Source organism: Drosophila obscura, unplaced genomic scaffold (genome assembly GCF_018151105.1).
Source record: "Drosophila obscura isolate BZ-5 IFL unplaced genomic scaffold, ASM1815110v1 contig_4, whole genome shotgun sequence".
Lineage (NCBI taxonomy): Eukaryota > Metazoa > Arthropoda > Insecta > Diptera > Drosophilidae > Drosophila > Drosophila obscura.
The window spans coordinates 8,746,216-8,771,976 of NW_024542828.1; the positions used below are offsets into that span (position 1 = coordinate 8,746,216).

The 25,761-nt window shown below is 42.4% G+C and overlaps 7 protein-coding genes across 11 annotated transcripts; 4 read left to right on the forward strand and 3 right to left on the reverse strand.

Moving 5' to 3' along the window:
* The first annotated feature begins 1,095 nt into the window (after positions 1–1,095).
* Positions 1,096–2,829, forward strand: LOC111065462 (probable cardiolipin synthase (CMP-forming)). Of its 2 annotated transcripts, XM_022353657.2 has the most exons (6): positions 1,096–1,179; positions 1,244–1,312; positions 1,426–2,017; positions 2,079–2,294; positions 2,360–2,495; positions 2,570–2,829. In XM_022353657.2, exons 3-6 carry the CDS (start codon positions 1,502–1,504, stop codon positions 2,683–2,685), a joined length of 984 nt encoding a protein of 327 aa, XP_022209349.1. In that variant the 5' UTR covers positions 1,096–1,179; positions 1,244–1,312; positions 1,426–1,501; the 3' UTR covers positions 2,686–2,829. The 2 variants fall into 2 exon arrangements, with proteins under 2 accessions (XP_022209349.1, XP_022209338.1); XM_022353646.2 differs by having other exon boundaries at positions 1,150–1,312.
* Positions 2,830–2,944: 115 nt separating this feature from the next.
* Positions 2,945–4,290, forward strand: LOC111065468 (thioredoxin domain-containing protein 9-like). Of its 2 annotated transcripts, XM_022353679.2 has the most exons (3): positions 2,945–3,360; positions 3,428–3,653; positions 3,723–4,290. In XM_022353679.2, the coding sequence occupies exons 2-3, from the start codon at positions 3,456–3,458 to the stop codon at positions 3,942–3,944; spliced, it is 420 nt and encodes a 139-aa protein (XP_022209371.2). In that variant the 5' UTR covers positions 2,945–3,360; positions 3,428–3,455; the 3' UTR covers positions 3,945–4,290. The 2 variants fall into 2 exon arrangements, with proteins under 2 accessions (XP_022209371.2, XP_022209363.2); XM_022353671.2 differs by having other exon boundaries at positions 3,113–3,360; positions 3,428–4,289.
* A 910-nt stretch (positions 4,291–5,200) lies between these two features.
* On the forward strand, positions 5,201–6,174 carry LOC111065429 (60S ribosomal protein L27). Its single transcript, XM_022353612.2, has 2 exons — positions 5,201–5,300; positions 5,673–6,174. The coding sequence occupies exon 2, from the start codon at positions 5,681–5,683 to the stop codon at positions 6,086–6,088; it is 408 nt and encodes a 135-aa protein (XP_022209304.1). The 5' UTR covers positions 5,201–5,300; positions 5,673–5,680; the 3' UTR covers positions 6,089–6,174.
* An 888-nt stretch (positions 6,175–7,062) lies between these two features.
* On the reverse strand, positions 7,063–10,100 carry LOC111065409 (isocitrate dehydrogenase [NAD] subunit gamma, mitochondrial). 3 transcript variants are annotated; one of them, XM_022353569.2, is made up of 7 exons: positions 9,913–10,100; positions 9,736–9,813; positions 8,882–9,664; positions 8,629–8,815; positions 8,489–8,564; positions 7,481–7,839; positions 7,063–7,385 (listed from the first exon to the last, which is right to left on the reverse strand). In XM_022353569.2, the coding sequence occupies exons 1-6, from the start codon at positions 9,967–9,969 to the stop codon at positions 7,809–7,811; spliced, it is 1,212 nt and encodes a 403-aa protein (XP_022209261.1). In that variant the 5' UTR covers positions 9,970–10,100; the 3' UTR covers positions 7,063–7,385; positions 7,481–7,808. The 3 variants fall into 3 exon arrangements, with proteins under 3 accessions (XP_022209261.1, XP_022209282.1, XP_022209272.1); XM_022353590.2 differs by lacking the exon at positions 7,481–7,839 and having other exon boundaries at positions 9,913–10,099; XM_022353580.2 differs by lacking the exons at positions 7,063–7,385; positions 7,481–7,839 and having other exon boundaries at positions 8,485–8,564; positions 9,913–10,099.
* Positions 10,101–10,349: 249 nt separating this feature from the next.
* On the forward strand, positions 10,350–11,686 carry LOC111065418 (S-adenosylmethionine mitochondrial carrier protein homolog). Its single transcript, XM_022353602.2, has 4 exons — positions 10,350–10,573; positions 10,629–10,895; positions 10,960–11,381; positions 11,447–11,686. Exons 1-4 carry the CDS (start codon positions 10,478–10,480, stop codon positions 11,559–11,561), a joined length of 900 nt encoding a protein of 299 aa, XP_022209294.2. The 5' UTR covers positions 10,350–10,477; the 3' UTR covers positions 11,562–11,686.
* An 87-nt stretch (positions 11,687–11,773) lies between these two features.
* On the reverse strand, positions 11,774–12,323 carry LOC111065439. The gene is made up of 2 exons (XM_022353624.2): positions 12,084–12,323; positions 11,774–12,004 (listed from the first exon to the last, which is right to left on the reverse strand). Exons 1-2 carry the CDS (start codon positions 12,207–12,209, stop codon positions 11,774–11,776), a joined length of 357 nt encoding a protein of 118 aa, XP_022209316.2. The 5' UTR covers positions 12,210–12,323.
* A 1,110-nt stretch (positions 12,324–13,433) lies between these two features.
* Positions 13,434–25,002, reverse strand: LOC111066531 (relaxin receptor 2). The gene is made up of 9 exons (XM_022355237.2): positions 24,915–25,002; positions 22,102–22,395; positions 21,548–21,728; positions 21,178–21,462; positions 20,312–20,383; positions 18,996–19,067; positions 14,867–14,938; positions 14,354–14,797; positions 13,434–14,292 (listed from the first exon to the last, which is right to left on the reverse strand). Exons 1-9 carry the CDS (start codon positions 25,000–25,002, stop codon positions 13,479–13,481), a joined length of 2,322 nt encoding a protein of 773 aa, XP_022210929.2. The 3' UTR covers positions 13,434–13,478.
* Between the last annotated feature and the right edge of the window lie 759 nt (positions 25,003–25,761).

Consider the following 25,761-nt stretch of genomic DNA (forward strand, 5'->3'; position numbering starts at 1 on the left):
GTTTTAATTATCTTTTCAAAATAGCAAAGTTCTTTACAACCAGACGTAAAATATTAAAGTTATGTGAAAAAAACTATCGCTACCTCTGAAAAAAGCTAAAAAAAAAATACCAGATTTAAAAAATTTTGCAAAAAAAAGTTCTGCCATGGAAAAAAAAAAAAATATCATCAAACCATTTCTAAGCCCCAAATCTTTAATAAAAAGTTGGTTTTGTTCCTTGAGGAAAAATCGTGTTGAGTAGTGTTATTAGCTCAGCATCGACGTTAAAAGGAGGCCTGTCCTTAAATTCAGCTATTAAATGTAGAACAGATTCGCGGTAGGCAACTTTTGGCTAAATTCATTAGCGTGATGATAAGGTCAGGTCATGGTCGGGCAGATGCCAAAGTTTATATTTAGTAATAAACGTTTACCGCGACTTAATTTGCATATTCAAGACGGCAGCCACCGCCGTCCACCGGCCAATCACCGAGCCATGACAGCATACGCTTTGGTTAAGTGGGAGCGTAATTATATTTAATCCAATTAAACGACTGACAAGTTCAGGACGGCCAGCGGTCTGGCTTATTAACGGTGGTTTCATTATACTGGCTCTGAGCTGGTCACAACGGTGTCTTAATTCGATTTTGCAACCGCATCAGGACAGCTATGGCTATTTCGTAAATTTTCCGTTGAAATTAATTTAAGCATTTCATTGAGCGCGCCAAATGTTAAGCACGTATGAAACGTAACAGTATGTTAACGTGCATTCCGATTTGTGCTAGGTGGCAACATTTCGTTTGGTTATGGCACTAGTTAAAAAACACATTTTTATGCGTGTTTGTAATCATTATAGTGTGGCGTTGACTTAGTTTTTTTTAAATCACTTTATTTATTATTGTAAGTGTATGTTTTCGACCGCTAATCACGAAATGTTTGCGTCTACCCTCGCTGTTCAACATCGATAACAGCTGGAATCGCACAAGAGTATTGTTAAGGGGTACTATGGTGATAGGAGATTGACAATAATAAAACGACAAATGTGTCTGGCTTGTCTAGGCTTCTATCTACATAAATATCCCAACAAAATATGAACACAATCTCGAAGTTTGAACGTGCAAAGTCGAAATATAAGCAGCCATTGCATATATCGATAGTGCATTCGATAGCTGTCCGACCATCACTACCTCAGCGCCGACTTGTGTAATAAAAATAAAAAACAAAATTACTAAATTCAAGTAAAAACCCGTATTTTCTACGAATTTAGATCCACAACGAAGCACGTATGTCGTGTTACACTTGAGTGTAACACTATAGCAACGATATTTAACAAATGGTAAGGATTTATGGGACGATTCCAAGGGTCATCGTCCGGCCAAATGGCACAAGGCCATGCGCTAATCAAAATAACTTTGGTTCAATTTAATCTATGTGTATATTTTTTGGCAGTACGTAAACGTAAAGGTACCACTCTGCAGAGTTCGTACCTATCCATTAGCGAGTGTCTAAGACTGCTTATCAGATCATGCTGCCCGCCATGGTTTTTCGCCAAGGATTGCATCATGGCGCCTCGACACTGGAGCACGTACTGGGAGTGGGTGGCAGCAGTTTTGTCAACTGCCTGAATCGGTATGCCGCTGCCACCGGCTTCATTCGCATCTCCTTCCTGGACATCAAGCAGCGCCGGAACTGGGACGTGGCCCGACTCCGGCTGTATGCGGATGCCAAGAAACATTCGCTGCATCTTCGCACCCTACAAGGAAGGCATCTACTGCAAGGTGTCATCGACAAGCAGCGGGCCGAGTTCATTGAACGCAAGAATTTCCTTGTCGACGACATCAGAGAGGCACGCCACAAAGTGCAAGAGCGGGTCCGCGAGAAGATCGTTGAAATACGCGAGGAGCGTGAGAATATCATGACCATACCCAACATGCTCACAATCAGTCGTGCCATACTCTCCCCCTACATTGGTTATGTTATCGTTCAGGGCGACTTTACTTTCGGCATGAGTCTACTGGCCGTTGCCGGTGTCTCGGATCTGGTAAGGAATAAGCTGAAGAGTGCATTAAAATCGATATTAATCTTGTTACTGTTCTGTACAGTTGGATGGGCAGATTGCTCGACGTTGGCCCTCACAGGCCACCAAGTTTGGCTCCTTCTTGGATCCGATGGCCGACAAGCTGCTGATGGGTTCGTTGGTGATTTCGCTCTGCTACACCGATCTGATGCCCCTGTGGTTGGCGGGCATTGTTGTGTTTCGTGATGTGTTCCTATTAGCCGCTGGTTTTGTCATTCGCTACATAAGTCTGCCCCCTCCAGTGAGTGTCAGCTGGCATTGAAATGATGATGGATGATTGTGTAATTTTGTACGTTCTTTCAATAGAAAACCTTTTCGCGTTACTTCGATGCCACCCATGTGACGGCCCAATTGGAGCCAACTTTGCTCAGCAAAATCAACACCGGCGTGCAGTTGGCTACGATTGGCCTCAGTCTAGGCGCTCCCATATGGAATTATTTGGGTAAGCTCTTTACTGAACTTGAACTAGAGTTTCATAACCTGATATCTGCTGTTCCTTCTGTTCCTCCCCCGCAGACCATCCAGCCCTGCATGGCCTCTGGTATCTGACCGGACTGACAACCGCTGCCACTGCTCTTAGCTATGTTATGAACAGGCATAATACTTTTAAGATTATCCAAAAGAAGACGTAGTGCTGAGCATTTTCTTCTACATCAAGAGTACTACAAAAGTGTAGTATTTCCAATATCGCAATGATTAGTATGTAATGTGTTTTGTACATACATGAGTACTCCCGTAAAAGTAAATAAATATACATATTTTGTTAGTGGTCGTAATTCAAGTTAAATCAGCGATAGCAGAAACATCAATCTGTCGGTAGTTTTTTATACAAATTATGTACACATTTCACCAACAAAGACTGACCAAATTCTACCAGTTGAAGCCTTACTTTCGCTAGCGAAACCAGGGATGATTTTCCTATATGAAACGATAACGAAGTTAACTCAGTTTTTAGCTGGCGAAATTTCACGTCTGATTGCTCAGATAAAACAGATGAATAAATAAAAACATGTTAATTCCATTTCTTTCCTCCAAATATTAATGTATCCCTTCTCTGTTCATCGACTCCCAAGTGCTGGATGTAGTTTGGCCATAATTAGCCTGCCAAATTGACAGATCTGGCAATCCTATGAAATCTGATTAAAATTCTCAAGAAAAAAAGGAAAAAGGGGAGACACACTCATTTGCTGTCAACGCTGTTTGTTTGGTCAGCAGTCATACGATACGAGAACGATACGAAGCTCATCAACTTCTGCCTAAATTAGGAGCTGCAAATTTGAGGAGATCAATTTCGCACGCCAGAAACAGTTGAGTCAACAGAAATTAAGGGAAATTCATCAATAGCAATTCCTTACCCAATTCATACCCCTTTAGAACTTGGCGAGTTGAAGGCCCAAGCAAGATGGCAGCAAAGAACAAGAAGAAGGGCACCTACATCAGGCTGGCCGATCAGGACGAGCTCATCGAGTTGACGCATAATGTAGATCCTACATCATGGGTCGTGTGCCACATGTTTCGACCCAGAAACAAGCGATGCCGCCAATTGGAAAATCACCTAAGGATCCTGGCCGAAAAATATCCGGACACCACGTTTTGCGCTGTAAACGCGACGAAAGCTTCATTTCTTATGTTGCTCCTAGGCGTCTTACCCGAGATGGTTATATTGCAGGGAATGCGGGTGAGGGATACTATTTTTGGCTACACTGAACTACTAGATGGCGACGACTTCTCCATGGAGATGATCGAAAAGCGCATCGCTTTAAACGGGGCCATTGTGGAGTGTAAGGCCGATCTGAAGCCACCAGCAGATGTGAAGCCCAAGAAGAACAAGCGCCGTCCAAAGAAGAAGGGTGATGGCGACAACAAGAAAGACTCTAAACTGCAAAACTAACTGCGGTCCCACACAAACCCAAACACACATACAAAAATATCTAAGCCATCTTACAACCAGATAAACAAACCACAAGCGGAATGGAATATATAATAACTAAACCTTAAATCCGGTATTATTTATTAAATATTGCATTCCTAAAGACCCTGCTCATGTCTACATATACTTCATATATCGGTCTTAATTATATCTTATGGAATTACAATGAAATTGATTAACGATTATGTAAGCCCCCTTAAACTATTGTACTTTTTTGGTGGTCAAATTTCGGCGCGCATTGGCGCCATTGATATGGACGATATTTCCTACGACAATATTAGCGGAAATTAAATTATATGTAATGTATGTCTTGTCTGTCAGATACATACTATACAAAAATTAATAGAATCTTTAAAAAATTAAAGGTTTATGATGAACGGGGTTTTTTGGTCGGTTAAGTTCGTTTTTCCCTCGGTATATTTTGAAAATGAGAAGGTATATTTTGGTATACTTCAGAGGTTCCGTTACACTAGACAGCACCGACAAAACAAAATAATAAAAATGCAATATTAATGTTCCAATGCAGCTTGGAACAACAAATTTAGCATCAATTAAAGGAAATAAGGTATAAAAAAGCCCATACGCATAGAAGAAACTTGGTTGACCAGCAACAATGACGTCACATTTAGTCAACATTTACGTTTTGTGCCTTGGCCGCTTTTGTTTGAACCTATTATGTAAACAATCCAATTAAAAAGAGTTCTGAAAACTAAAAACAATCGTGAACAAAATTTATTGAGGAATTCGATAAAATTATTTGTTTAGGGCTCAGAGGGCCAACTAGCTAGTAATATGAAACGGAATATCAAAATCGAGGAATATCAACGCCTTATAGTGTCCGTCAGTATATATACGGTATATTTTGATAATGGCATGGTATATTTGGGTATATTTCTGTGGGTCAGCCGGTATATTTTATTAATAAATCTTGTCGGTCTGCCTGTCCTTCGGAAACTAGAGCTGTCAAACGATTGATCGTTGAGCCATCGATAGTTTTGAATGTTTTGAAAAAACAATCGATACTATCGTAATAGTATCGGGCTCAAATAATTATTAAAAAACCATTGAAACCTTTTAGGAACTGTCCATTGTAAAAATTAGATGCCACCTGTCGATTTATTTACAAATTTGTCTTCGTATTTTAGAGCAGCCAATCCAAACATATCAATAGCGCAACAACTGTAGCTCGATACTATCCTGATAGTCGCAAAACCATCGATAGTAGCGGATAGCAGCAAAACATCGATACTATCGATAGTGCCCTCAATGGTTTGACACCTCTATCTGTCTTTTCTTTTCCGGTCGCTGAACAGACCTGTAAGTTGTGTGAAAATAAAATCTGAAAAATCCATCAAAATAACAAACCAACCTTGAACAATAATAGTGAAAAGTGTTGAGGAACTGTTCAGAGCAATTGATAAGACAGCTATTGACATGCATATTTGCCAAATGAAGCAAAAGAAACCCTTGTCAGAAAGGGCAATCAAAACAAAAAGAAGACGTACCCGATGTTTAAAAAATGTACTTGTTAGTGCCAGGAATTAACATTTGATCAGTGAAAATGTATTATTTTAATAGCAATAAGTGATTTATCGACAATTTTGCTAACAATGTGTATTTTGCTCTTCCAATTCCATGTATGCGCGCCTCCTCCAACGACAACCAACAACAATGATTGGATATATGCAGCCGCCAAGATGAGGAAAATCATGAAGCAGGGCAAGATCGTAATCGTCCTTAGCGGACGTTACGCTGGCCGCAAGGCCATCATCGTCAAGACCTCCGACGATGGCACCCCGGAGAAACCCTTCGGTCATGCTCTGGTCGCCGGTATCGACAGGTACCCCCGCAAGGTGACCAAGAAGATGGGCAAGAACAAGTTGAAGAAGAAGTCCAAGATCAAGCCTTTCCTGAGGAGCCTGAACTACAACCATCTGATGCCCACCCGCTACACGGCGCACGACATCAGCTTCGAGAAACTGTCGCCCAAGGACCTGAAGGATCCCGTCAAGCGCAAGACACACCGTTTCCAGACCCGCGTCAAGTTCGAGTCCATCTACAAGGAGGGCAAGAACAAGTGGTTCTTCCAGAAGCTGCGTTTCTAAGCTGGAAACTAATGGGATGATGATGATGATTTATTGTCGTCGTTTTTTTAAGGTTAAATAAAAAAACAATTCAGATATAAATGACCGAAGTATGAAAAATGTGTTATTTTTGTGCGAGTGTGTACAGTGGCAACTATATTGAGAATGTGAAAGAGTTGTTCTAATGTGGCAACAGGAATAATGTTTCTACTGTCGTTGAAGATCTGTAACGTTCCTCCTACACGCTGGGATAGCTACGCGGTAGCTGTGGGAAAGGGGGCAGAGCATCCCCTACCGACGAAGAGGTGCAGCTATCTGGATACCTACGTCTTCATAGCCTCCTATGGCAATTTCATATCTTAGCAAAACGGAGGTTCCTGAAACTGAACAGGCGATGTTTTAAGCGAGCGGGGAATAGTTTTATAAATCGTATTGGGTGTGTTGAGTGAGAAACTAGAGTCCTTCACCACGAATTAGGTTTTAGTTGTATCCTTATGGAACTTCCATGATTCTGTTTTACTATCGTACAGTATAATGTGCGGCAATGTTCTTATGTTTTGATATAGAGACCAAATAGACCTCTTGAATTCCAAACTTCATATAATAATAATCCTATATATCCCATTCCAAAGGAAATCAACAAATAACATAGCTAACATTTTCATGGATATCGAGCACTCGTTTCTTGTCCATCCTTTGGTGTGTTAAAATAGATCGGTTTTAGTTGTATCCTTACGGACTTCCAATGGTTTCATTTTACTATCGCACTGTATGATGTTCCACAATGCTCGTATGTTTGATATTCTATTGACCAAGAGGTCTATTGAATCGAAACTATATCCTATATATACCATTCCATGAAATAAATCAGCATATAACAGCTAATATACGAGTATGCAATCCAGCCATTAAGTTTCATTTTTCTGTACTTTGGGGTATCTAAATACTTTCCCATCCCTTGCCATTCCCAAAAATTAAAAAACACATTACAGAAGTTGTCTTTGTTTACTTTTAAATTTTTCTAATAAATATTCGAACAGAATAATACATTTTGCTTGAATTTGTTTACGCAATATTACACAATCGTTTGCTTGGAAAATCTAATTTACAATTTAAATATCTCGACTATTGCTGGAAATCTTGGCTACCTACAATTTTTAAAGAGCGCAAGGTAGAGGCTGATAAAATCATGACACAATCACTCGAACGATTTTTTACTTAGGATAATGATTTAGTAAAATAAAAGAGAGAAGGGTTTAAATTAAAGTCGGGGCATTTGAACAGTGCAGAGACAGTGGATAGTGCCGTCAAAGAAAATCTGTGGAGTAGAATATCAAATGGCATTATTATGGGTACTTGTCCATGGGGATGCTGTGCTAAAACTAGAAATGTATTTAGAGTTTGTTGTATTACCTGAATTATCACACTTTTGACATCAAATGGGAACACACGAATGGACATTTAGCCGGAGGGGTACATAGTATTTTTGGATTTGGTTAAGCAGCGGAGACAAATTGACCTCAAACATAAATTAAACTGATTCTTTCGGGGGTTGGGGTGAGCTTCACATTAGACGCTGAATGCATTGGCTTAGGGGTAAAAGATGTCTCTTAAAACAGTTCTCTCAAATTGGCTTAGTTCTGTGTTAATATAATTTAGTTTGCTTTGTTGTTTTGTTTTAGTTTGTTTTGGTTTTGTTTTGGGTTTAGGTTGAGTTTGAGTTTCGGTAGTGCGATAGTGCCTATAATTGGTTGAAATAGTTTCCATGTGGCCTGCGAGCGGGTAAGCATTTTGGATTTCGGGTATGGAGGGAGTAGAGAAAATAAAATTATTTGTTAGATTTTGGATTTGCACAAGAGACAATTTTTGGGTTTCAAGCAGGATAAACCGTGCGTGGACGTAAACATACTACATACTTTTGGTGTGTGTTTGTGTGTGTATATACTGGTTGTGTGTGTTTGTTTGGTGACTACTGAAGGAACACTACTTTAAACAGAAATTAATTCAACAAAGCATTTTTGTCAACAGAAATTACACTACAGACTACAAATTAGTAAAGTTAGAGTTAGGATTAGGGTTTTGTGTGTGTGTTGTTGTGTTGTTTGGGTTAGGTACACAGTTGTTGTTGTTGGTAGGGGGTGTTAAAACAATAAAGTTGTACATATAACACTTACAGTTCTGTCTGGGAGTACAAATTAAAAAAATATAATACAATAATAGAGCATGAAATTATAATACAACATTTAAAGGCACGCGATATAGTGGATATTTGCTTATGGCAAAAAAACATTAAAGTACTCGATAAAAATAGGACAAGCGGATAGATGTGTGTTCTGAGTTCAACACTAAATACAGCACTTGGGTGAGAGCGCGATAAAAACATAATAAAGGCAAGTAGGAAACGCAGGGCGTTGATTTTACCAATTCACGCGCTTGGCACTCAAGATTTTGAGTATATTCTCAACAATATCGGTACTGGTGTGGTTGCCGCCCAGATCTGCAAGATATTCCAATTAAATATTAACAATTTTATGTAATTATTGGGGTGGGGAGGGACGCACCTGGCGTGCGGATGCCATCGTTGACAATGGTCTGGTAGGTGGCCTCGTAGATGACATTTCCATGCTCCTTGTGTCCGAGATGATTCAACATGTCAATGCTGGCATTGATCATGGCCACGGGATTGGCAATATTCTTGCCAGCAATGGCAGTGCCTGTGTTGCGGGTGCCCGGCTCAAAGACGGCGTACTGCAAACGAAATCAAATCACACACGTCAAATCGCAATGCCGTGGCAGGCTACATATAAGACTTACATGATCGCCGTAATTGCGGCCGGAAATGAGGCCAGCTCCGCCCATCAAGCCGCAGAGCACATTGGACACAATGGTGCCATACAAGTTGGTCATGTTCATCACATCGAACTGATGGGGCTTGGACACGGCCTGCATGCAGGTGTTGTCGATAATCATGTTGTCGTGCTCCAGCTCTGGATACTCCTTGTGCACACGATTGGCACACTCCAGAAATAGGCCGTCGGACAGCTTCATGATGTTGGCCTTGTGGATGGTGGTGACCTTCTTGCGGTTGTTCTGACGCGCATACTCGAAGGCATAGCGGGCCACACGCTCGGCATTCTCGACGGTGACCACCTTCATGCTCTCGACAAGGCCAGGCACCGACTCGTGCTCTAACATGGCATACTCACCATCGGTGTTCTGACGGATCAGAACAACGTCAATGTCCTGGTGGCGCGCCGGAATGCCGGGATAGGACTTGCAGTGGACAACGTTCACATAGAGATCCAGCTCATTACGGATGGCCACGTTGCGAGAGACATCGGACAGCTCCTGGGACTTGGTCTCAATGTTGCCCTTGATTGCCACACCGTTCCTCTTGATCGACATTATGGCATAGTCCAGATCATCGTTTCCCTCGGTACTGGGATCAATGTCGATTACCTCAAAATCAACCGGAGCGCCGCAGTAGCTGAAGATTTCCCTCACATATGTCATCAGCTCCGGGCCGATGCCACCGCCAGGGAGCATGGTGACAGCATGACGACCACCGTACTGGGCCGATGGGATATCTGTTCCACGCTGCACAAACGCATATACACAATATACAATCAATGCTATAACCTCACTTGTGCGCGGGTGTTAACACCTACCGTAACTTTCTTCTGCAGCGACGATTTGGTGTGGGCCACATCCTCGCTCTTCTCCTTGGTCACCAGCATGGGATAGCCCTGAAATGTGATTCGATTGAGATGATCAGTTCTGCTGCCCGTTTCATGGCCCCCACCACATTATGTAATTTGGCCAATTTTCAGCCAACGAAAACCTACGCGTGTCAGGAACGGCGTCTGGGTCTGCAGCAGTCTCTGTGTCAAGCGAAGGGCCATGATTGCGTTTCGTAGATTACTTTAGTGCTGCCGCAGCAAATTGTTTTGCAAATTACTAAAAAAATATCACGGCCAAGTGCACTTTAATATGCTGGCCAAAACGGTGCTGCTCTTCTTCTAGCCAAGAACAACCACAAACAGCTGTTTGCGCGGTGCTGCCAGAGCGCTGTCAGCATCAGTGCTGCTTCAGAGTCAAGCTATATTATTCGAGAACAATAATAGGCCAAAAATGTCTACAAACGCAAAATAAATAAGCTAAATATTAGTCTACCACTAAATGTATACCACAGATATAACAAGAATATTATTTTTATTGAATAAAGCGATCGTAATGCACTTTAAAAATATGCTAGATATAGCCTGAAATAAGCTAAAATGGCAACACTGTAGCGAAGCTCATTTCCCTGTTACGTTAACAACCAAAACCAAACCAATTTGTTTATTAATTTAAACAGAAAACCTGACAGCATGGTCTACGATTGGAGAACGCAATAAATAGTTTTAAACAATGGCAGCAGATCTGGCTCAAGATTCGGGCGCTCTCGCAGCGCACATCAGCCTGAAGGACGCGGGACCAAAGTTTTCATTTCTCCATGCTCTGATGGTACGTTGTAAGATTAAGAAGCTAAATATATTAATCATTGAATGACCTTCCACAGGCTGGTGGAGTGGCTGGGGTGGTGGTCGACATAGCTCTCTTTCCCATAGACACGGTTAAGACGCGACTCCAAAGTGAATTGGGCTTCTGGCGGGCCGGCGGATTTCGTGGTATCTACAAGGGCCTGGCACCGGCAGCCGCTGGCAGTGCACCCACAGCGGCGCTCTTCTTCTGCGCCTACGAGTGTGGCAAGCAGTTCTTCAGCTCCGTCACCAATACCAAAGATTCCCCTTATGTCCACATGGCGGCAGCATCCACAGCAGAAGTGGTAGGATAAACTGGGCACTGGGGAACGAACTAGACTTAAATTAAATGACTTTTTGTATCCCTAGCTGGCCTGTCTTATCCGCGTACCTGTGGAAATAGCCAAACAGCGATCCCAGGCCCAGCTGGGGCACAAGCAGCAGCAGTCGGCGTTCCAGATTCTGATGCGTGCCTATCGCACTGAAGGACTGCGTCGTGGTCTCTATCGTGGCTTTGGCTCGACCATCATGCGTGAAATTCCATTCAGCTTGATACAGTTCCCGCTGTGGGAGTACTTTAAGCGCCAGTGGACACCGATGACGGGCTACGAATCAACGCCATTAACTGTTGCGCTGTGCGGAGCAGTAGCCGGTGGCATTTCAGCTGGTCTTACTACCCCGCTGGATGTGGTCAAGACACGCATTATGCTAGCGGAACGAGAGAGTCTCACGCGACGTCGCAGCGCCCACAGCATTCTTCGTGGCATTTATCTGGAACGAGGCTTCAGCGGGTAACAAAATGATTATTGCCGTCTGGAATTTGTTTACAAATATTTAAGTATTATTTATTTCTCAGTCTGTTTGCTGGATTTGTGCCGCGCGTGCTGTGGATCACACTCGGTGGCGCATTCTTCTTTGGATTCTACGATCTAACGACGCGGCTGCTGGGCGCCACAAATACGGACCATTAAAATAGTGTTATTATTGTTATACCTAAGGTAGAGGCACATCGATTATTTTAGTATCTAAGCTGCGGGATGACAACCACCCACATGGACAATGTAGACAATAAACTGTATGGAAGTTTCTTTAGCAAGAGATTCGATTTATACGCCTAAGCAGGAGAGCTGCAGGTCCCTGGCGGACTGTGCTCTGGACGCTGTAAATAATAAAAGCAAGTACATTAGTTATTCCACACAGCCATATGCTCGGCCATACGTACGTTCTCAATATGCAGACGACCGGCCAGCAAGCTGGTGGCAGCATATTGTTCGCCAAACTCGTCCCCACCGGCCATGGGCACATCGGAATCTTCGTCCTCCACGTTAATGGGGATGTAGTCGATGCGGGGCGTCTTAATTCGTTTCAGGCAGGGACAGGAGCATTGGCAGCGACTACGTGACATGGCGTAAACCTGCAACACACAACCAAAATACATATGTTAGCGAGGGCGCACACTTGTTCAAACACTTGCGATAAGAAATGTAACGCACCAAAGCTGCCAAGATGAATATGCCCACCAGCGCGGCAATGGGCAGCCAAATATACTGGGCATCATCTGGGTGCACGAGATCCGAATCTGGCTTCACGTTGCTGGTCACAACCGACTCCAAACCCATTGCATTGCCTTTGTTTTGTGAATCGCCTGCTGCTGTATCAGAATCCACTACACAAGCCTAATACTATAAATTGTAGAACAAAATCTGTGTGTAAGCGGCTATCTCCAGGTTGCCACATCGTGGAAATATAGTTAATGTCATAGGGCTGCCAGATCACCGTATTCACTACGTATGTGGTAGCCCTGGCAGTTTGTCAAACCAAGTCGCCAGTGGCGTAATTCCCACAGCCGTTACGTTTGAATCGCATTTAGATTGAGTCATTATGTCAGGACGTTCACGTGGAATAGTAGCACCTAATAATTGAGGAAAATTAGGTGGTACCAATAGTAATAGTAATTAATAGTCACTAATAGTAATTACAGGAAAGGAAGCAGAAAAGAATTAGTGGTATATATCTACACCTATCTATCTCTATACTAATTTGTAGAAAAAACTTCATTTAAAAAAATATTCTCACTGCGACTAGTTGTGTGGGAGCAGCACAAATACAGAGATAGATGCAGATACAGACAGAAGGGAGGGAGCAAGAGAGCGTGAGCCTCGCCTCTGATGGCCGCCGCTGCCATCTTAACAAAGAATACCCATCGGTGTCGAAAACAAATGATTTTTTTGTAACGTAACGGGTTTTTTTTACCAGCAGAACCTCTTTTTGGCTGCTGGTCACAAAGGTGTGACTTTATTATTTTAGTTTCTCCTTTGGTTTGACTTTTGCATTTGCTTCTATAAAAGGAACAAACAACAAATCAGGATTAGGAGCTGAAACGTCATAAGTTTTGAAGCTCCATAAATTTGCACCTTTGAGGGCATGCTGCCAGATGTTTACGCTGCGCACTTGGCCATGCCCTACGAGTGCAGTTATTGCTAAAAGAATTTCAAAGGTCGCTGCTTGTGTGCCGCCGGAAGCCTCAAACACACAGATTCCCTTAAACTGCTTGCTCACCTTGAGCGGAAGCACGGCGTAAAGTTGAAGCTGCTGGAGCTGCCGATTCGCCCCAAGTTGGGGCCTAGCCAAGTCAAACAAAGCGCAAAGCAATACATGATTGGCCTTACAAATATCACATTGAATGTATTTCACGCTTACCTTTGGTTAACTTACACAAATACTGATGGTAGTACATAGATATAGATAGATATACATAGATACATATACATAAATGGATAGATTTTATCATAGACAAAATAAATGCAAGTACTGCACTCAATTTTCTCTATTTGATGATGGTATACATGGTTCAAAACTCCTCGCTGATAGGATCTTAGTGTCTATCTTCAGTTGGCCAATGTCAGGGCCAGCGGCATGGCCTTGGCAATTGTGGTGGACTCTTCCGGCTGCTGGGAGGAGCCCGTGGCCGTGCCAGTGGTGATGGTGCCCGCAATACCATTCGCAGTTTCGGCCCGCTTGCGTGATGTGATCTTCTTCCAGCCACGCAGGAAGATCTGATTGCGGTACTTGGGCGTGGTGAAGGTGTACAGCAGTGGATTCACGGCCGAGTTGAGGGGCAGCACAAAGACGACAAGCCAGGCATAGATATCGTCCGATATATGGTAGTTGAAGAACACCCAGATCTTCATGACGATGATGGGTACCCAGCACAGCACATCCGTCAGCACAATGAAGAAGAAACGCACCGCAAACTCGCAGTCCAGCAGGGACAGCGGTGTGGCACTTCGCGTCCGCCAAATGGATATCAGCAGTGCCGTATAGAGCAGGGCAATCATCACGAGCAGCAGCAGATTGACGCCCAGAAAGACAAATGCCGAATACTGCCATCCCACGGGAAAGGCCTCGTGTATGTGCAGGGGAAAGCAGGTGCCAGAGTGAGCGCCATAGAAGTGCTTACTGTTGGAACGCCAGAGCACCACAGGTGCAACAGCCAGGCCCACGCCCGTCAGCCAAATGCAGAACAGGGCGAAGCACATGACCCGCACACTGATGCTGCGATGTCCGCGAAAGGGATCCGCAATGAGCAGGAAGCGCTCCAGCGACATGAAGGCCAGGATTAGCATGGATACCTCCGACGAGCTGACTGCCAGAGTGCCAATGGCCACGCACTGCCACGAGCTGACCCAGTCCAGGACCACTCTGCAAGCGATAAATGTCTTGAAATACCTTAAACTTTCACAGAAAAAAGAGCCTCACTCACTTGTAGTATTCGTTCCTGTATCGATAGTCCTGAATGCCAATGGTTATCAAATAGAAGCCCATCAGCATGTCAGCCAAAGCCAAATTCCGTATGACCATGGTCACTGCCATGTTCTCGTCGCGATTGATGAAGCGCCCCCAGAGCACCAGCACATTGCCCGCTATGGTTAGCGTGGCCATCACCCAGGCAGAGTAGCGCAGCACCGGCTTGCTCAGCAGATCCTTGAAGGAGCTGACGCCGTCTGTCGAGGGCTTGCACATACGCACGCGGGGCGTCATGGAGCAGTAGAAGAAGCGATCGTAAATGATATACGTGAGATTTCGCATCCCATTGATGGCCGCAAAGTCAATGTGGTCGTAGCTGATGCCCGTCAGGTTTAGGAACGAGATGTTGAGGGACTGCAACAGGCTGCGATGGATGTGGAGCGGCATTTGGGCGAGGGACCTGCAATAAAAAGACAAACACCCCATCTCTGGGTATACAATTATAAGGTAAAATTATTCGCCTACTTACAGTGCCTCCAGTCGTGTGTTGTGCAGAAATGTTTCTCCAGATAATTCCTTAATGGGATTGCCGACAAGGCGGCTGTAAAATGAAATGCACGTCTTAGAATTTCAACATTCAACATTGCGTATACGACGCGTAAGCCGCGAATAATGGCCCCACACATTTCGACGCAGCGCTGATAAAGCAGCCCCCAAACCAAACCCCCCTCCGACGCAACGCTTTAAAACTTTCCAAAAAAAGATTATATTTTTTGAGTAATTTTTTGTTGTGTTGTGTTTGCGCTTTAAGATTGAGCAACAAGAGAGCTGTGAATGTCACATAATAAAGTCCCCGACGGGCAACATAATAGCGCAAAAACTCCTATTTAATAGCTGGATGGGGCGACTATATAAATCAGCGCACAAACATTGTCTATCAATCTGTGGGGCTGCAACTTTCTGGGGTTAAATGTGTTGTTGGCTTGCCACAGGAAAGAGCGCATCATTCATGACAGCCAGACGGGGCAGACAGGATATATGTGGCACTGTGGTGCCAGAAACCAAATAAAATGCATTTCAATATGCGAATGTACTGAGCTAAGCAGCTCACAAGACAATGCACAAGTGGCAGTTTGTGTGGTGTTTGGGTGTGTGGCTGAAGCATTCAAACTTATTATGATATTCATTTGTATGCGGATGCTAAATGGTTTTTCGCCTATTATGCCATAGCTCCACTGTGTCACGTCGCCGTGTGAAGTGCAGCAGCTGATGTTTATACTGGGGTGCTGGACATAGAGCTCTGTAGCTGATGTTGAGCTCCTCTGTGGCAGCTCCATTGCTTGCACTTGTCTGGTCAATCAATGCTCAAGCGCCAACTGTTAACAGTTTGTTTTTATGGATTGTCGCACAAAGACAAAAGCCAGAACACACACCCCAAGACCCCTGCCTGGCCCAACCAGAAGATTCCACCGATTGCTGGTAATTGCTGGCTGGCCATAAAGTTTCCCCGAGAGCATCCTTAAGCAAATATTTAACTCTAGCATAATGTGGGTAGGACACTCACATAATTTCGCATGTAAATGTGTAATTAATTATTGAGCGGCAGGCCTCTCGGCGCGTCATTGGTGCTGCTGCTGCGGTTCCAGGCATAAATATCACACTTAATAACTTCATAAACACTCGTACCAAAGGCAAAAACCAGACGTCGTGCACAATTAACATAATTCTGCGGCAGGGCAACAAGTTGCTGTTGTCCCCAAAATAAGCCTCCAGTAATTCCCATTGCTCATGGCCAAGCACATCCAGGGATGCGTACACACACGTGGCCCAGTGACCAGCGCCCCCACAAAAGTAGGCAAAAACAAATGCGTCAGCATCAAAGCACAGCACCCATGGCATGGTCGGAAGCACCCACAGTCCACAGTGGTGGTGGTGGTGTAATGGCAGAATGGGTTGGAGCGGAGCGGAGCGGTCAATGCGCATTTAAGAATATGGCAAATAAATGCCTGTAGTGGTGTTAGTGCGGTACGTGCAGGGTACGTGTAAAAGTGAGCGAAAAATATATCACAAATTATGGCAGGGGCTACAAGTGGTAAGACAGAAACGTAAATGCTCTTTCCATATTTATGTCCAGCTATCTTTCAATTTAAATGCGAAATAAAATCAACTCAGGTATCAGTCAGGGGGAATTATAGAGATGCTGCTACCTTCAGGGACTTTGCTTACCATTCAATGCATTTCCATGGCTCTTGCTTATTTTTAATCCCATTGTGAAATGCATCAAATCATTTTCAAGCACTTTGAATTAATGCCATTTGAATTTGAAAGGCTTTCAAAACGAAATTTTATTCCTAATAAATCAATGCACATAAAGAGAATGAACCTGCCGACATTTAAGATGCATTTAATGTGCATAAAAGATCGCAGTGAAAATGCAAATACGAGTATTTGCCCATTCAATGTACTCCACTTCACTCTCCCGCACAGATGGCAGAGCATGTTAAGCAAATGAAACCATTTACGCTTCTCCGGCAAATGACACGTTTCAATTGTGAAATTCTTTTGGGGCAATGTGCTGGACGAATTTACTCTGGCATTTGTTGCACTGTCTGTACCCCAAGTGGAGGAAGAGGACGGCAAAGGGAGGGGCTTATGTTGACCATAATTAACGTCACAGCAACAGCAGCAGCAGCAGCAGAGCAGCAACTTTGGCAGGACAATGAGTGCACGAGCGGAATGTCTTTAAGCCCAATGCGATGTCCAAAGCTTCTGTTCGGCTCCTCCATAATGACCTGTCAGTGGCTCAGTGTACAGTGTATACCCCGGACAGCAGGAATCAAATTAGTGCAGCGATTTCACAAATATTTTCGTTTGTTTTATGGCTTTCCGTGCCACCTCCTCGCTACCAAGTGTCCATCCCAGGGGGATAGATGCGAGCAAACAAAACAAATCAGCAGAAAATGCCAAAGAGAAGGAAGCGTTGCCCTGCTGCCTGCCTCTGGATACATGAGCAGCATTTAGATGGGTATCTGATAGATACAAATACACATACTTACACTCTCCGCTGGTATTGGAGGAATTTCTGTGCAGTTCCTTTTGGCTTCTGGCCATAAAAGTCTTACACGCACCAGAGCTGCCGGCCAGGAATGCTGAGAAAAATTCTTCGCACGCCGGCAAAGGGCAAAAATTATTTGCATGGCTACGAGGGTATGGGTATAGATCATGGCATGAAGCTGAAGCTGAAGCCATCAACAGGCGGCATAAGGGATACAGAATGGCATAGCATTGGATAGTGTAGGGTCTAACGAAGCAATGACGATTCGGACCAGCGTCGATTTCAATAAACTCCTTCATTATTGGCCATCAACTACGGTCCGAGCTCGAGCCCCATTCCACCCGTCGAGACTTTGCCAAAATTGTTTTCTCATAAAATACAAATTTATTTGCATTTTTATTTGGTCATAATAATGTTTGTTTATTCTGTTTTGTGGCCAGAAGTCAGACTGTCCCAAAAGATACAAAAATCACATCGCACAAGATACTTTTTTCACTTAAACCAAATGAAATCTGGTCCAGTCAGAGCAACCTCATGGATGATATGGCTGTATCCATGTCTGGGTATTTATGAGAGGGTGTGTGTGAGGGGTGGTGCTATCTTCCTTGATATGCTGATGTATTTGCCATATGTATATGGGATGGTAAATTTATTAAGGCCACAGCTTGATGCTAGACGAGATGCTAGAGAGAGAGTCAGAGAGCTGGCAGAGACATTTATTGAATATGCTATTGATATTCGTATATGGTTATGAAAGCGCCAGAAAGCAACATAAAAAAATGTTTGAATACCCAAAGCCAAATCCTTAAAGTATAACTTTAATGGTTGTGTGTTTTTTTTTTTTTTTTTTGGCCCAAGAATATTATCGGGCATACGCCATGCTGTCTGAGGCGCATCAAAGTCCTTCCTCAAAGCGCCAAACAATTTGTTTATTTTTACGATTTCTGTTTATACGAGTAGAAAGCACACCCACTCGCTTTCTTTAGAGTTGAGTTGCATATCGTTTTCATAATAACAAACTATGGCCATAAAGGTTAGATTAGTTTCCCCGAAGGGGGTACCGCTACTTTTTTTTTTTATGTTTCGGGCGTGTTTCAGTTCATAAAAATATATACTCGTATCGTATCGATAAGCAAGAGGGAAGCTCACAAGCTGTAGTGCCTGAACTTTGTTTTTTTTCTTATTATTATTTATTTGTCTGCGGGCGCAAAAGTTTTCAACTGAAATTTCTCCGAAGCGGAGCAGAGGGATGACCCCGGCGTATACGTAATTGCGCATTAATGAACTCCAAATTAATATCATTGAATATGATTTTGAATCACAAAGCGAGTGTCCAGCCCCACGGGGGAATGGGCAGCCCCTCACAATTTACTTTGGCTGCCGCGTCCTGCGGCTTTGTTTGGCTGTGATTTGGCTGATCCTTTGACCATGGCAAGAGTTCATTTGCTTGTGTCCCGGCATTATTCGTATTATTATGCTAATTAGCACGGCGTCACCATAATTCATGCTTAGTGTCGGTGTTAAACATTCACCCCTAACACAGCCACCCCCCCCACTTCAAAGTGGCATCCTCTGGAATTTATTTATTTATACTCATACTCACATATCACGAATATTTTCCAAATTCGCAAACGCTCGTCCATGGATGTGGCTGATGATGTTGTGCTGCAGGTCTCTGGGAAAATTTATATGGAAATAATTATTAAAATAGTTTTTTAATTGGTCCGAAATAGAGACAAAATAAATAATTACAAAATATTTTTCAATTAAACAAGTTTAAAATTTAAAAATAAATCATAAATATAAATGTACATATTTATGTATTCTCCTATGAATACATGTTTCCCATGAAAGGTTATTTACCGGGGCGAAGGGTTATTATCTGCCAGCTAAGTACATTCAGGACTCCTTCCTAAGGTCAAATGTCACCACAAGGCTTATGACTTATTACTTTAATTAGTGGCGAAAAACCCTTTTGCTCTTTAGTGGGAATCAACGGATTGGAGTTTTATTTTCTTTGAATCTTCTTTTGAATGTATTTCCCAATGATTCCCGCGAAACTCTGCCATCTGTTTGTGTTTCAGATTTCCAGCTAAATTGCTGACACATTGGTATGCTGATATTGCAACACAATTGATGCCCCCACCCCAGCTAAATCCGTATGTCTCTACCCACCACTGCCGTTCTGCCAAGGTTAGCACATTTATTTACGTTGGGCAATTTGGGTAACTGATTTATTTTCAGTTTGGATGGAAGCTAGGCACCCAGACGACCCATTGACTTATATTGTCAGCTATTGATGCATAAATTAATGATTATGTACGCGCCGGCAGTGGCAGTCGGCCAGTGGGTCCATGGGGTGTTCTGGGCACCTGTGGAGAGGCCTTTGATAAATGCTTTCAAATTGCCTAAGGTGTCTGTGTGTCGGTGTGTTGTCTATGTGTCGGTGTGTCCATGTCTGCGTTGAATATTTCGTTTAAACAGTTATTTTGCTTAGCATATGTTATTTGTGTAAACAATAAAAATGCGAATATATGCCTATTGGTGCATAAATTTCTCGAGCAAAAAAAAAAGAGTAAGTGGTGTCATGGCATATCCAATATCCTGCTCAATGTCATGTCAACACGTATCTCCTTCTCCCCCATTTCAAAGCCAATATAACCCATATAAATCTATCTCCAAAAGATACAAAAAAATAAAAAAAAAAAAAATGTAAGAAAAACTCTGTGTTGAGGCCTGAACTGAAAACGAAAGCAAAATGCAGCGAAGAGTAAAAATTACGCATACGCCCCATAAAATCTAAGTACAACATATTTCAATAGACTTTTCGACACTTTCTGCTGCTCTTTCCATTCCCATCCCTCAGATTCAGGGAGCGCGGGAAGTGGAAGGGAGCATGGTGGAGTTTATTTTACTTACAGCAAATGTAAATTATCCAATTGCGAAAAAGTTTCCTCGCCAATGTATTCGATTCGATTGTAATCCAAATAACTGCAAAAGTAAAGGGAGATATTTATGTTTAGCATTCAGCAACAATGGCGGAACAATCTGTTTAGGCTCTGCCTAAGACCCCCTTAAGCCGCGTCTCCATGCTCGTGTGGATAAGTGATGGATGAATGCTACGAATAGTTAGTCAGATAAAAGATAATCATAGTTGATGTTTAACCAAAAGCTGTGTGACCTTTGAGCATAGAACTTCAAAATACATTTTGGGTAGGAATTAAGTGTATATTAAGTATATAAATTCTTGATCAATATAAATGGGCAGAGCATCCAAAGCAATGTTTGTGTGTCCAGAGACTATAAGAGCTAGAGCTAAAAGTCCTACAAAAGCCTGCACATATTTTTGTTAGCTCTAGCTTTAATATTTTATTGATCTTGGGTAAGAATAGAAACTGCATAGATAATGGTTTGAAACGCTTTATGCCGTCTGTTGTTTAAACACATTCGAATTCTTAGACAATCTCAACTAAAAGACATCAAAAGCACACTTACAACAAATCCAAACAAGTGCAACAACTTTTGATGGCATTGTCCCAGTCCTCGGGAGCATTTCAGCTTATGGCTCATCATGGAGCCGGACTCTCGACACCCAATACCCGAGTGTACCCTCCCCCACCCAGCACCCAGCACCCAAACAATGGCAGACAGTGTAAAGCATTTTACGCTTGAATAGATCAACAGAGCGGGAAGGCGGATGGGATGGAGAGGGTGACTTGCTTTCGTTTCTGTTTTTTAATCTAACAAATAGAAGACCCAACCATAACCCAATTCGATTTACTTACACTTCGTAAAGCGAGGAAATATTCGGCAACTGCACATTGCGCAAAGTGAGGCGATTCCGGCTGAGGACGAGCCATTCCAAGCGACGGACGGACTTTAGCTGCTCCATGGGAAAATGATGCAGATGGTTGTTGCCCAGGAAGAGCCACTGGAGGGAGTGCAGGTCAACGAAGAGGCCGTGTGGCAGATGACTGATATTATTGTGACTCAACTCCAGGCGTTCCAGTTGCGTCAAGCCACCAAAACTGCCAACGGGCACACGTGATATGTTGTTGAACTTGAGGGTTCTAGAAATGCAAAAAATCAAAGGGGTTACAATGGAGTTACAGTCCCAGGATGGGCGGTGTTTGTGTTTGTGTGTGTGCAACTTACAGTTTTTGTAGACGCGTCAAATTGGCAAAGACATTTTCCCTTAGGGTAAGATTATTGCGTATGATGATCAGGTTGGTCACCTCCGGACTGATGCGCGGCCAGCGACGCAACTTGGCATAGATGCCGCAATAGAGGGTGGTGCCCTGGCCACAACGGCAGGTCCGCGGAAATGTGACGATATCTGCAGAGGCAAGAGTAGAAGAGATTGTGCGCTATAGATGATTGTTAAAGATTCTGAAGGTTTTTGGTGGCAGGAAGGGTAAGGGAATATTTTTGAATTTTAAATGTTTAGAGCTGCATTACAAATATTTCTACTCAATTAAATAAATATATTAAGCTTAGCTGATAACTAATTAAACGAATTTTATATTAATTGTTTCATTTGAAATTAATTCCAACTAAAAAATCAAATGGAATACCAGAAAAACTCAACAGATTACACAGATTCAGGGGAATCAGTCGCACTAGATTGATGCCTTGGCTAATCGCTCACACTGAATGAAGCTGGTGTATGCAGTTGATTGATGTTTTAGCTAAACGAATCGTCCACCTACCACAAATCCAGTTCATTGTCTGGCTCTGATTCCTTGACACCGCTGGCGGAGAACAGTCCACAGTGCTAGCATTCAACTGATTCTGTTGCTGTTGTTGTTGCTGCTGCTGCTGTTTCTTTTCAATCGCATTACGCACAATTTTATCGGCAATCTCCTTGCTGCCGTAGAGCAGGCCGCACTCCACTGGATGCTCATCACTGCCATCGGCACAGTCGGGACGATTATCGCACATCTGACGCTGGGGCACACAGAGGGTGCCATTGTCGCAGGCGAAGCTGCCCGAGGGGCAGGGTCCTGCCAACAACACGATAAACACACACAATAATTAATAACACAAAGGAGAGACACCAAAGATAAGTCGATTCTTATTAGTTTTGCTTGGGTTATTTGAGTAGAAAATTTAATATAGGTAAAGAACTTTTTTCTCTAAACAAAAAACAAAAGAGAAAATAATTATACCCGACCATACCCTTTCTACTTATTGTTTCAGCAGCTTATCATACGCACCACGCGGCGTATAAGTAATTATTCTAATCGCTGGCAGGCAAACTTTAAACTGGAGATGACAACTTAATGCCGCCACCCCATCTACCCAGCCAGCTTGAGAATTTCGTTTCGTTCCTTGGCTCTTGCCAAGCTAAAGCAATTAAACTTAATGTCCAAAAGAAAGTTTCGCTTGTTGTTCTTTCTTACGTTTATTTTGGTGTGGTGTGGGGGGTTTGCTTTGTTAACAATATGTTTTTATTCAAGTATTAGCAGTACATGATTCAAATGATTGTTTTGCTTCAAAGAAATTAATATGCCATACGAATTAATTTATCCTCCAAAGTTGCACAAACAATGAGAGTTTCTCCCAAAAGCAATTCAAAGTATAAGTTTCTGTAGATTTATGTACGCAATACTCTTCGATTTAATTTATCCTGAGACATTTTTCTGACTGAATGCTGCCAGCTTCTTTCGGCAATTGCCATAAAATAAAATGTCAATTTTGTTTTTCACTTTATCAATTCTATGATTTGTCTGGGTCTGGGCTGGGTCTGGGTGTCGCGTCTCCTTTGGCGTCGCCCGCCTGCGTATTCAAGCAATTAAAGTTACGCGATTATGGGGCATTCCCAAATGGCAAAATAAAACTCAAATAAAACTCAAGGTGCTCCTTGAGACCCTTTAATCCATAAGATACGAGCTTGCGTCATAATGTGGTTGCAAAAGATATTCTTTTTTGCGCTTTTTTAGTTGTTTTCGGTTACTCCAGTGACAAGCTCAAAGGAAAGTCTGTAGCTATAAAATGCAGTCTCTGATTAACTTATCTCAAATGGAAAATAGTAAGCCATTTGTAAAGAAAAGCTATTTAAATAAAGCAAATTGCAGAGTTTGTTTATCTATTTAAAGTATAAATTCCCATCTTGCTTTGGGCATTTCTGTCTGTCTTTCCATACTATAGAGAGGACTAAACATGTAGTTCATATTGCTTTAACAGGAAATCCGTTGGAAGGAGTTTATATTCAGGGAGGAATAATTGTCATTCCCATCTTTGATGAGTCGAAATTATTTGAAATTGTAATTCTAAGATTTTACATTTAACCTTTAAGCTTTCCTCAATAAAGTATTAATCCATTGCCAAGTTAAAGCAACTACTTCATCAAAATGTCAAATGTCTACACATCGACAAACTTTTTCCAAGAACTATACATATGTGCATTTCCTTTTGTTGAAAATATAGCATTGTGTACCATATTTCTTCATCTTCTCCAACTATAAATAACTAACTTCATTAGGAGCCAAGAAGGCGCACACAGACACTGAGCATTAAGAGAGTTTTTCATTTCTATTGTGGGCCCCGAGGGAGACACACTTTAGCATCGGGAATCTTAGTGACTCCAGCAACTTCCTTCCATATAAACCTAAGCCGTACAAATGCCCCCAGCAGCTAAATAATTTCTTGCTCTGGCTGGAATGATGCATATACTTGAGATTCAAGGCGGCAAAATGGCATAAATCAAGAATGTTTTGCCTGTTTCTTCGTTTGCTTGTATGACAAATCAATACGCAAATTGGCATAAAAAATATAATATTGAGAGGCACAGCTAAAAGCAGAGCAAATTCTATGATATTGATATTGATACTCGTAAAACAAGATAAAGGCATGGAACAAGGAACCAGAACCAGTGCCAGGGCCACGAACAACAGGCAGCAGGGCGATGAAGAAAGCAAGGCTCAGGAATTTATATACAGTGCAGACTTGGAAGAGTGAACCAATTAGTTAGAGAAAGAGTGGAAAGAGATAAACCAACATTTACATCTGTTGAATAAGTTTAATGTAATGTTTATGCTGCAAGACTTAAAGGATGAGTAAATGGATTCTAATGTGAAAAATGGATACCTGATTTAAACTCTTTAAATAATTTTTGTATTTTACTTTTCAAAAATACAAAATTTATCTATCTATTCTCCATATAAACCCTTTTGGTTTTAATTAGATTTTTTCTCTCCGTATGAGTGTTTGCTGTCCATTGGAAAATTGTTTTGTGCTCAAGAGCAAACTTTTGTGTTGTATATTTATTTTTTTATGGTCAGGCGTCTGTGTTTTTTTTCCCCCCAACCCCCACTGAGTGGTTTTGTTGTTACGTTTTTATCGTATTACCCAACAAAATTACTTTCAAATACTTTTGAGCACACAATTTATAGGCATTTTGCAGTTTGGAATTTGATTCTCGTTTTTGGTTTGTCCTTAGCCCAGGAGAGAGCACAGCACACCCAGCCCCTGCTATATGGTGCGTTGATAGATTGCAAATATATAGTTATAGATCGCTTACCCAGACTCAAGTAGAATATCAAAGCGGAGAGCAACATGACGACGGTCATCAGGCAGATGCCCACAGCGATACTCCTTCCATAAACCATTTTGGATGGCTCCTAGGATGGTTTCGGTTCCCTTCTGCGGTATGTTTTCGATGCGCGCTTATCTAATTAGTGGGCCATCGTGGCTGGACTGGCGGGATGGACTCCTCCTTGACCGAGTTCATCATTCCCAGCCCCCTATTCCCACTCCGACCACGCCCCCCAAACACACATACACTGAACCACAAACCACAACTCTGTGGCGCTGACTCATTGAGTTTTTATATTATTATTTCTTATATCGCTGCGAGTTTTTTTCTTCGTTAATTTCTTGTCACTTCATTTGGCTAATGTTCCCCCGCGTTTCGTTAGGAGGAGCGTGTTTTAAGTGCCAGGATTACACAGCAGATGGAGCGGAAGGAGCCGGAGGTGGGCGGGTGCGGATAAAATTCAAAATTAATATTTTATACGGTAACTGCTTTCCACTTGATGCGATCCGATTCCAGCGATGACAAAATAAGTCTCAAAGTGCAGCAAAAATGATGCACCGGAAATTAATTAGCCGTAAGAGCTTCTCTCAATGAACGATTCCTTGCAGATAATTAAAATGTCAGTTTATAAGGACATCATTTAGCGGAAGATTAACATAAGGGAAAATTGCAATGCTTGTCATATTTATTGACAGACTTAATTATCCTTTGAGGAAAAACATTCAGGATTTTCTAGATGTACTAAAGTCTTAAAATATCTTTCAGTAAATACAAGTTCATTGGATTTTCCAATGGAGTTTATCTCCTCCTTGTACAGTCAGTCTCCCAGAAC

What these genes read in the sequence shown, in the direction of transcription:
- LOC111065468 (XM_022353671.2), top strand. Translation starts at nt 3,456, where the DNA reads ATGGCAGCAAAGAACAAGAAGAAGGGCACCTACATCAGGCTGGCCGAT.
- LOC111065409 (XM_022353569.2), bottom strand. Translation starts at nt 9,969, where the DNA reads ATGGCCCTTCGCTTGACACAGAGACTGCTGCAGACCCAGACGCCGTTC. An exon ending in CGATGGCATCCGCACGCCAG is followed by an intron (nt 8,565 to 8,628) that starts GTGCGTCCCTCC and finishes AATATCTTGCAG; the next exon opens with ATCTGGGCGGCAACCACACC. An exon ending in AGTGCCAAGCGCGTGAATTG is followed by an intron (nt 7,840 to 8,488) that starts GTAAAATCAACG and finishes ACCCGCTCGCAG; the next exon opens with GCCACATGGAAACTATTTCA.
- LOC111066531 (XM_022355237.2), bottom strand. Translation starts at nt 25,002, where the DNA reads ATGGTTTATGGAAGGAGTATCGCTGTGGGCATCTGCCTGATGACCGTC. An exon ending in TTGACGCGTCTACAAAAACT is followed by an intron (nt 21,463 to 21,547) that starts GTAAGTTGCACA and finishes TTGCATTTCTAG; the next exon opens with AACCCTCAAGTTCAACAACA. An exon ending in TTGGATAATTTACATTTGCT is followed by an intron (nt 19,068 to 20,311) that starts GTAAGTAAAATA and finishes AAATTTTCCCAG; the next exon opens with AGACCTGCAGCACAACATCA.
- LOC111065429 (XM_022353612.2), top strand. Translation starts at nt 5,681, where the DNA reads ATGAGGAAAATCATGAAGCAGGGCAAGATCGTAATCGTCCTTAGCGGA.
- LOC111065462 (XM_022353657.2), top strand. Translation starts at nt 1,502, where the DNA reads ATGCTGCCCGCCATGGTTTTTCGCCAAGGATTGCATCATGGCGCCTCG. An exon ending in ACATAAGTCTGCCCCCTCCA is followed by an intron (nt 2,295 to 2,359) that starts GTGAGTGTCAGC and finishes TTCTTTCAATAG; the next exon opens with AAAACCTTTTCGCGTTACTT. An exon ending in TCCCATATGGAATTATTTGG is followed by an intron (nt 2,496 to 2,569) that starts GTAAGCTCTTTA and finishes CCTCCCCCGCAG; the next exon opens with ACCATCCAGCCCTGCATGGC.
- LOC111065439 (XM_022353624.2), bottom strand. Translation starts at nt 12,209, where the DNA reads ATGGGTTTGGAGTCGGTTGTGACCAGCAACGTGAAGCCAGATTCGGAT. An exon ending in TATTCATCTTGGCAGCTTTG is followed by an intron (nt 12,005 to 12,083) that starts GTGCGTTACATT and finishes TGTGTGTTGCAG; the next exon opens with GTTTACGCCATGTCACGTAG.
- LOC111065418 (XM_022353602.2), top strand. Translation starts at nt 10,478, where the DNA reads ATGGCAGCAGATCTGGCTCAAGATTCGGGCGCTCTCGCAGCGCACATC. An exon ending in CAGCATCCACAGCAGAAGTG is followed by an intron (nt 10,896 to 10,959) that starts GTAGGATAAACT and finishes TTGTATCCCTAG; the next exon opens with CTGGCCTGTCTTATCCGCGT. An exon ending in CTGGAACGAGGCTTCAGCGG is followed by an intron (nt 11,382 to 11,446) that starts GTAACAAAATGA and finishes TTTATTTCTCAG; the next exon opens with TCTGTTTGCTGGATTTGTGC.